Below are 10,000 nucleotides of genomic sequence, written 5' to 3' on the forward strand. Positions count from 1 at the left end.
CTACACTCTCCACTCTATGTCTGACGACCTTTCTATATGATCTAGGTCTATGTGTTCTGCCTGTGCAGTTTCCCTCTCCTCCTGCTTTTATTTTCTACAGAATTTAGCAAAACGGAAGTGCAATCGCCTGAATATTTCCGGCAATTTATAAGCAATTTCCGCAAAATATTCCGGATATTAGATTTTTTTTTTAACTTTCAAAATAAAAGCGGAGGATATGTCGAGAATATGTTGACATGAGATTGTTTTCTGGTGTGGGCAGACAGTCTGTAAGCATGTCTGCTGCCATTTAACTGTTTTTTTGTTGTTGTTTGTTTGTTTGTTTGTTTATATATACATATATATGAGTGTGTGTGTGTGTGTGTGTATATATCTATAGATATATAGATATATATCTATAGATATATATATCCTAGAAATGTTAATTTCTCCTCTTGATGAGTTTAAGCTGGGTTTCAGTTTGGGCTGGGTTTCAGCCTTTACCAACAATTTTGTTTTCATTTATTATTCATTCATTCATTTAGAAATGTATTGTGCAACCTTCTTGTTAATATGTTTATGGTTCTGGGGGGAAAAGTCCCATCATATTTGCCACAGTGAATGTGATCATTGGCCAAAAAATATGAGGTTTGAGGTCCACCTCCCAGCAGCTTCGACGCTTCAAAAGCTTCTGACACTGAAACCTGTTTCCATGGTGATGCTGAGAGTCAGACAGTCTGGATGGAGAAGTTTTTCATTTTTTGTTTCTTGCATGATGTCATTGTCAAATATGTAGTGTTTTATAGAGATGAGGGGCAGGGCAAGGGTTACCATCTGTATGCAGTCGTGTACCTTCCTAACATTTTTCAATTTTTTTTGGTAAGAGTAAATTTAAATAATGTCACGATCCATGTAGAGGGGGAAACCGTCTTTAAATGACTGATTTCTCCTCTCTGTGGGAGAAATGAACAGGACATTTACTGGCGGAACCTGACTGCCAAAAAAACGGCATTAAAATTGCCCTCCGGTTGTTTACTAAGCCCCTAAAAATAATCTCTGTTCATCAGTATTACATATTTGGAAGTTTTTTCCGTGAAAAAAATCATGGTGGTCAAACTCCCTGCACCTTCTTTACCTTCTTTATAGATTTAGTTTTTTTTCCCCATCAGTGTGTTAATGGAAAAAGGGCAGATGAGAGTTTTTCTTGTTGAGGTTTTACTGTCCGAGCGATATCACAAAGCTCCTGCTGGGGTTTCACTGAGTCTGGCAGGTAGTTATCACTGATCACCGGTGATTATCAAGGAACCAACAGTGAAGCCCAGAACACCCATTGAGGAACCTCTGACACCTCCTTCAAAGTCTCTCGAACCTCTTCAGTGACTTCTTAAACTCCATCTAGAACTCCATGAGTTCTAGATAGAACCCCTGAACCCCCTAAATCTTTGGAATGACCTCAAGTACCCATCCAAAAGACTCAGGGAACTCCCTGAAAGCCCCCCTGGAACCCTAAAGGATTCCTAGAACTCCTGAGTGGATACCCAAATCTCCCACACTAATGTCTTGAACCCTCTCCAGAACCTGTGAAACCCTCTGAAGAACAACTGGAACTCCTTCGAGGATCTCTTGAAGACCTTGGACCTGGTCTGAACACCACTGTGATAGTAAAGATTAACCGTAGAAGAACTGACCTAACTAAATGAAACTACTAACTAATGCTGGAAATCCTTTAAGGACCCATGGAACCCAATCTAGAACTCATGGGACACCCTCAAGAGCGCCTCACAACCTCTAAAGCAACCCTGGAATTCCTTCAATGACAACCCCAACCCCCCCTAACCATCTCTGGAATGACAAGGACACCAACCAAGGGCTCCCGAGACCCCCCCTAAAGGATTCCCAGAATTCCCTCAGGGATCCCCAGGTCCCTCAGGAACACCTGGAGGACGTCGGACACGGCTTGGACAGCGATGTGTCAGTAAAGACAAACGGCAGTGTGAAGTTTCAGGTCTTTATTACCTGTCAGACATTCAGAAGAAACCTGCACTTTAAGGGGCGTTCAGTGACATCTGGGAAAACTGGGGCATTTCTGAGCTGAGAGGACAGTGATGTCACGAGAGAAGAACTGGGTTCAAGCGATACGGGTTCCTGGAGGCTGGCACCGATTTTTTAGATTTGAAATGCTAATATCAGATATTTAATATCTTTACATCTGATTATTTTCACACCAAAACAGAGAATATGTAGGATTTCCTCTGTGATTTCAAGACACAAACTCTGAACAATACAACAGTAAGAATAAAAAATATGTTCCTGCTACATGTCGAATTGGATCGAATCAATACGATCAGTTCAACTTAAGAGCTTCGGTGTGTTTATTGATTCCACAAGAAATAAGGAATCAGTCGAGCTACATGACATCAGCCTGGAGCAGATCCCGTATCAGTCTGATGAGCTCGGTGTGGATCTCCAGCCCCACCTCAGAGGCTGGTGACATCACTGTGACATCATCGCCCCCTCTTGCCGGAACAAGCAGCTCGCAGCCTGTAAGACACAAAGCTTTCCAAGACTCCTAAATGACTCAACAGTTTCTGTTTGTTTTCCTTATGTCATCTGCCATTTAATGTTGCAAGACATTACAGCAGCAGAACCGCGGAGCTGATCACTGACATCAGGGATCGACCAATCATCAGTCCCGGCGTGTTGCCTTGACTGCCCTGCCTGAAAGACACAAGCTCACAGGTTTAAATAAAGTTTCACTGGACTTGAACAAAGTAAATCTCATCCAGCATCACTGACCTGACCTTTATATATATTATATCAATCATTATTTACTTTGATTGTAGTTTATTTTTCTTTCAGATTTTCAGGTGATTCTTTTTTGGGCTAGTTTTCTTCTTTGACACTGCAATTTTCAAATTTATTACAAATGAATATCAGCCCTATATGTCGGTTACTGGTGACCAGGATTACTAATAATCAGGATATCAGCCATAACAAATCAGTATCCGTCGATCCCTAATTTAAATGATCATTTACAACTTAAAATTCTCATTTTTCACTCTCTCTCAAAGTTTGGAAACGCCCCCAGCTCCCAGGTACAGTGAACGCAGCATAAGGCCACTGAGGTGTATGTAGGCTGGTTGTTCTAGTCATTTACCTCTCCCTGTGTTTCACAAGGAGGGATTAGTTATTGCTCTGAGGGAAGATTCCTGGTGCCGGTCATAAATAACAAAATGTGAATTAAGCATCTGGACATGATGGAGAACAGCAGGGCTTCTGTCCACTCAAACTGACCCGGGAGCTCAAACTGAACCAGCCTCAATATTCAGAACAAACCACTGAAAAGTATCAGGACAGGAGAGATTCGTTCAGGAAGTGTGTTTCCGTGTTTGAGGGTTGGTCATTAGTCGGCTGTTGGGTCGAGGTGTTCAGATGGAGGTAGAGCTCGTTAGTTATTTTGTCTTCTGTCACTTTTCATGTTGAGGTGGAAACTGGTCTGTAATGGCACTGCAGTATTAGCACTGTTTTGTTAGCAGTCCTTATTGATATCAATGGCCAGTTCTACCTGCAAGCTAACTTGTTATCTTCTAGCTAGCATTACCAATTACTTTCAACTAGGTTAGGCAGAATTTCTGAAGAAAATATGTTTGCTAGAAAAAGCAACAGCCTCTTTGAGTGGTCAGACAGTTTTGAACAAGCTAAAATAACAAACACGCAAAACTTTCTCACAAAGTGAAAAGTGCCTGGTGAAGAAAAACAACATAAACCGTAAAATTATAACACATCACTTAAAGTTCTGTAATCTTCAACCTTCACAAGCCTGCAACTACACTAGGTTCCTCAACCTGAAGCCCAGAGTCCATAAAAACACTCGCGGCCTGCAGAGGAAGCCGTCCAGGCAGACTCATTTAGGGTCCGGACCCGTAGTTTTAGAAACCACCTCATTGTCAACAACACCACTTTTTTCCCCAACTCACAGCCGTCCTCTGCAGACAGTTTTAAGTTGCATTGAGGACGCCAAATGGTGCGGCCGACCCTGTCCCAGAGCTTCCAGTGAGTCTCTCTGCAACGACTGAGTAGGTCAGCCACACTCCTCCGAGTTCCTCCCAACATCAACATTCTGCTGAATCGTTTCCTCGTCAGATAAAGGCAGCAGAGGCACAGAAAACATACAGACAGGTGACCGAACAAAGTAAACTCCCAGCATGCAGGGTGTCAGTTTGCGGCTGAACAGCTTCATAGGAACTCCCTGAAGGGGTGGAGCTCCGTTCCTCTGAAAGACATTCCCTCATTTGGTGTTTTGATGATGATGTGGAGAGTCCAAAGTTTCCACATAATCATCATCGTCTTCCTCATCAAAACATTCAGTAAGCCCCCGTGCTCTACGGATGGGGGCGTGGTCATCCTGGAAGAGGCCACGCCCTCATCAGGATACACGTTTCCTCACAGGATGAAGCCTCCGAAACCCGAGCAGATCCAATGGATTTCTTTTGAAGACATGGGGGGGAAGGCCATTAGCAAAAATGTGCCATTTTTTTTTAAATGAGCAAAAAAAAAAAAAAAACATTAAACGATTTATTATTCTTACAAATATTCTATAGAATTGAAGTTAAATTATTAGAATACTACCCCCCATATTAAAAACAAAAGGAAATTTTATGAACCTTTGTTGAGAGGGTGAAATAAAACCTTAAAAAAACGGGCTTTCAGCAGGATGAAGGTGATGAGTCAGATGAATTTGTATTGATTAGAATATGCTAAAGAATGACTCAGCACTTTTGTCCACATCTCTGTGGCCCAGAGCCACTATATACCCCGCAGCCCTGATACAATATCTAATAATGTAATATGGTTATATCATAATAATTATTATAATGTTCAGGATATTTTGGATGAATGGAGCTCCATCCTTCCAGGAGAGTTCGTATGAAGCTGTTCAACACCAAACTAACACACTGCATGCTGGGCTTTCACTTTGATTTTTTTTCCACCTGTCTGTATCCTCTGTTGTTACATCATATTAGAGAGCAAACTAACAGATTATTGTTAAGAAGCAACGGAGCTACAAACAGGGTGAGAAGCGAGCTCTGATCCATCAGTCAAAACGGATGATGAGATTCCGAACTTGTCAAATCACCGTGTTAATATTTTACCGAACAAAATGGATTTTGAAAAAACTGAACAGATTCCTGCGGTCCCATCAAAACGTGCCTGGGACAGCCACTGGGACCTGAGGGACTCCCACTGGGACACACCTGAGCTCCCCTCGAGGACGTCCGGAGCCCGGCTGAGGACTCGCGGCCCCCCAGAGGGACCCCTGGAACCCTCTCAAGGTCTTTAAGGACCCCACGAGCAGCCCGGTTGGCTGCCTGTGGACCACGCTATCGTACCCTGCTGTTGCCAATGACACTCTCTGACCCTTGAGAATGAACAGTCATGTGACCCCTGTGACCCCTCCCATTGTCCCCCCAATCCCTGTTCCACCTGGAACAAAAACCTTGGAGTGAACCTTTCCGTCGTTATAACTTGGGAAGTTTTTCCTCACAGTGTTAAAGTCGTAAGCGGCTCTATTATTGAGTCTGTTGGCACCTTGGTAGATCAGCTGCCCTGTCGCTACGGCAACAATCCGTATCATCTCTCCACCAACAGCAAAGTCCGCCAGCCGCTCTCGCTGAGCAAATTTTCAGAGCCAAGTCCAACACGAAATACCTGCCGGCTGACAACCGACCAACCGCAGCTCGAATCCAGTGTCATGTGACAGGACGCCTCGGGTCTGATTTCAGGCTGAAACGTTGACGTCCCGCAGCGCGATAGCAGCAGTTGTGGCGCCGCTGGGTTGGGCGGGCTGAGGGGAGGGGGAGGGCGAGGGCGAGGGGGAAGCGGAGGCGGGTATTAATGAGAGGGCAGGGCCGTTCTGATTGGCAACTGCCGCGTTCGTTTGGAAGAGGATCTGCTGTAAGGTTCGTCTGAGGTTCGGGTGCAGTCGGCTCTGCGTCTGGTAGAAAATCTCCACAGCAACACATTTCATCACCCCGGCAACCAGATCCTCATACAGCGGCACCGTGTACATCCTGGATGTCTGGACACAGGAAACATAAACGTCAGAGTCAGAATCAGAAATACTTCATCGATCCCAGAGGGGAAGCTCTGTCAGTTGCAGCTGCTCAAATTCTCAAGAGAATTAAATTATAAGAAACAGAGAAAGAAATAATTTTTAACATCACTGTTAATCCTATACACTCGGATCTTTGTAGGGCTAGTATTCCACTGTTTTGCCGCTGCAACTGAAAAAGTGGTTTGAGTAAATTTGGTTGAGCGATGTTTTATACAACAGTCTCCCTTTGTCGTTGAGCTTTTTTGTTGTCCAGTGCCTTCAGTGTTCATTTAAAACAGTTTTCAAAGTGGCTGTATTGTTGTTGTACAGGCCTGTGACCAGGAGGTGGCACTACAACACAGACGTGACATAGAGTACATGTACATCATAGCACAAAAATTAAGTAATTATGAATAAATTTTGAAATTTATTTAAGTATGTTTGATTTTCCGTAAGGTATACTTTATTATTATTACTTTTTAAATTAAGTTGGAATCAATAATAAAGCCTAAATATTCAAAATGTTGACAAATGAGATCTTAGGATCAAGAGTGTTGACTTGATAAAAACACAGCAACCCTCCTGGACACATTTAAAAACAGAAACAAGTTGATTTAAAATGAACATATATGATTGCGTCATCTGCATACGTTTGCATCTGGACTTAAGCACAGATGAATGACAGATAACGGACACAGATGCTGAACAGCAGAGGTCCTAAGATCAAGCCTTGAAGTACCCCAGCAGTCTAGGAAGGTAGCTTGACAATCATTTATTCTAGTGCATTCTAGTGCACTGTCACTGAAATAGGATTACAGCCACTTCATTGGGCTGTCAGTAGGGCTGGGCAATTAATCAAAAAATAATTGAAACCGACATTTAGGGCCCTTAACCGTCATAATCCTGCCCATGTCGGTTATTCCGGTTACCACACCACAACCCATCACATCACAAAATGCTCCTGTTGTCATCGCAGACACGGCCCGTTCCTCCTCACTCAGGCTGTCCACTGCAAACTTCCAGCGGTTTAAGCAGCACGGATTAAAAAGAGAGACGCCAAAAGAGCCTCACCGCATCGTTTAACCCACAGCAGCACACAGCTTGGCTGCTAAGAACAACAGAAGCTCACTGACGTCATGACGTCTGTCGCTCCGTGATTCTGGGTAGTGAATAAGAATAAGAATAATATAGATATGATAATAATATATAGCCTAGATACTGATGATTAATTATTGTACTACTACTACTAATAATAATAATAATAACAATAATAATGATGACAATGATCATTAGGGAGCAAAATTCTGAGAAATGAATATAGCCTGCTTACTATGCAGGCACGCTATATCCTTATTAGTGCATATATATATACTACTTCTAATAATAATATAGCAATAATATTACTTGAAATAATATTTGTTTAGAAGAGATGCAGCTTTTTGTAGTTTGACATTGCTGTTTTGTTTGCAAAAGATTCAAGCTATAATAATCGGTAATAATCGTTCATTAATCGTAATCGAGGTAAAATGTTCAATTAATCGTGATTTTGATTTCTGCCATAATCGCCCAGCCCTAGCTGTCAGGTATACTTTGTCGATCAAATCTGTAGCGAATGCCTTTTTAAAATCAATAATTATTGCACCAACTACCTCCCCATCCAGCAAACTTTTTACATTTTTTTTTCTATGAAATAAGAATTTGCTGTTTCTGTAGAGTGATTTGTTGTAAAACCAAACTGCACTGGATCGTGTGGATGATGACGAGCCGTGTGTTAAATGTTGCTGTGTTTCCTCTGTGGAGTGCGACTGTTTCCTGTTTGGGTCTCACGTGTTTGTGCAGGAAGGCTCGGACTCGAGGCAGGTCGGGGTAGAAACTGTTCCTCACCACCATCTGCAGCCAGCGGATCTGAACCTCGGCGTTCAGACCGTCAAACAGAGCCGAGTAGCAGCTAGACAGGCTGACCATCACCTCTGACAGACAGACAACAAATTATTAATAAAAAAAAAAAAACTGTACAAGTCAACAGAAAATGTGTTAATATGTTTTGATGCTGAAAAGTCTGCTGTTACCATACTGGTTGATAGTAATTATGTTATGCTAATTATTTATGCTTTATATAATTTAATTTTTTAGTCAACAAAAAAATGGGGGGGGGAATCTGGGGTGAAGGAGGTCCTCCTGCTGACATACAGCCAGTGAACTACTGTTTACTGTGTTCTACCAATGAGCGCTATAGCACACGTCACTGTTTTATCATCTAAGTAACATTACAATATGGATTTAAATAGCAGCAACAGCAACACTATTACATGTACTGTTGTTGATATTATTAATTAACTGTAAGTAATGGCAGTAGTCAAAACATTGGTAGCAGTAGTAGTACAAGTAGTAGTATCTGCAGCAGTAGTGATATTAGAATTGGCAGTGGTAGGTGCATTAGCAGTATTAGTAGTAGTAGTAACAATATTGGAAGTATTATTATTAATGGTATAAGAACTATTAGTAGCATTAGTAAAAAAGGTATTAGTATCGGTAGTAGCAGTACTTGTAGCATTGTAACAGTAGTATGTGTAGTAGAAGTATGAATATTAGTCGTGAGTAACATCAGCAGTATTAGGAGTAGTAGCAGTAATGAAAATATTAGTATTATTATCAGTAGTAGTAGTAGCAGTAGTAGTAGTAGTGGTGGTAGAAGCAGTAGCAGTTGTGGTAGTGGTGGTAGAAGCAGTAGTACTGGCAGTAGTAGCAATAGTAGTGGTAGTGGCAGTGGTGGTGGCAGTAGTAGTAGTAGTAGTAGCAGTAGTAGCAGTAGTATTAGAAGTAGTAACAGTAGTAGTAGTAGTAGTAGCAGTAGTAGTAGTAGCAGCAGTAGTAGCAGTAGTAGTAGTAGTAGCAGTAGTAGCAGTAGCAGTAGTAGTAGCAGTAGTAGCAGTAGTAGCAGTAGTAGTAGTGATAGTAGTAGTAGTAGTAGTAGTAGTGATGGTAGTAGTAGTAGTAATAGTAGTAGTAGCAGTAATAGTAGCAGCAATAGTAATAGTAGCAGTAGTAGCAGTAGTAGTAGTAGCAGTAATAGTAATAGTAGCAGTAGTAGCAGTAGTAGTAGTAGCAGTAATAGTAATAGTAGCAGTAGTAGTAGTGGTGGTAGAAATAGTAGCAGTTGTGGTAGTGGTGGTAGAAGCAGTAGTACTGGCAGTAGTAGCAATAGTAGTGGTAGTAGCAGTGGTGGTGGCAGTAGTAGTAGAGGAGACTGGGGTAAGATGAGCCATTTTTCATATTTAGGATCACTACATCAAGGCAATCATAGTTTTGTCGCTAACTAATATATCTGCATATATTTCAGGATGTTGTGCATCTCTTCAAACAAACAGAATGAGTGTAAACATAACTGTTTCCATAATATAGCATTTCCAAAAAAAGTGGTCTCGTGGCACAACTTACCCCGTGTATGGGGTAAGTTGAGCCAGGGAGCGGGGTAAGTTGAGCCGTATCCCTACTCACCCCCCACCTTCCTCCCCCCCTCCATCCCACCCCTCCCTCACCTTCTCCCTCCCTAAATAACAGTCACTTCTTCACATTCATATGTATTTTTTTTTATTAAACACAATTCAGCAGGTACAATAAACAGCTGTTTTAACATGCCTTAAAATGCGCTTCGGAAGAGAAAATTAACAGCTGTGTTTTTGGAAAGAAAACACTAGAACACTAGTTTCTTGGTGTCCTTGCTGACAGTAAGGTCAGTTATGAGCATATGAACGTAACACATTTGGTGGCAACGGCCACACTGGCCGTGGCCCCATGCCCCCATGCCCACCGGGGGCATGGGGGCATGGGGGAGGGTTAATATTTATTTAATATTTTAGACATATAGGCTACAGCCAAAATACACTTACCCTATACACTTAATAAGTAATTGATATTTATTATTTT

At 42.0% G+C, this 10,000-nt stretch overlaps 2 protein-coding genes across 2 annotated transcripts in view; both read right to left on the minus strand.

The window, feature by feature from the left end:
* LOC115369788 (NACHT, LRR and PYD domains-containing protein 12-like) overlaps positions 1 to 10,000 on the minus strand; it is a 322,926-nt gene that overhangs the window by 141,918 nt on the left and 171,008 nt on the right. The window lies entirely within an intron of this gene.
* The window catches only part of rnpepl1 (arginyl aminopeptidase like 1), a 20,192-nt gene continuing 12,165 nt past the window's right edge, over positions 1,974 to 10,000 (minus strand). The window contains exons 11-12 of the mRNA XM_030066550.1: positions 7,901 to 8,043; positions 1,974 to 6,058 (exon numbers count right to left, since the gene is read on the minus strand). Coding sequence (XP_029922410.1) covers positions 5,759 to 6,058; positions 7,901 to 8,043 — 443 coding nt within the window. The 3' untranslated portion in view covers positions 1,974 to 5,758. The remainder of the gene's footprint in view (positions 6,059 to 7,900; positions 8,044 to 10,000) is intronic.

Source organism: Myripristis murdjan, chromosome 13, assembly GCF_902150065.1.
Source record: "Myripristis murdjan chromosome 13, fMyrMur1.1, whole genome shotgun sequence".
Taxonomy (NCBI): domain Eukaryota; kingdom Metazoa; phylum Chordata; class Actinopteri; order Holocentriformes; family Holocentridae; genus Myripristis; species Myripristis murdjan.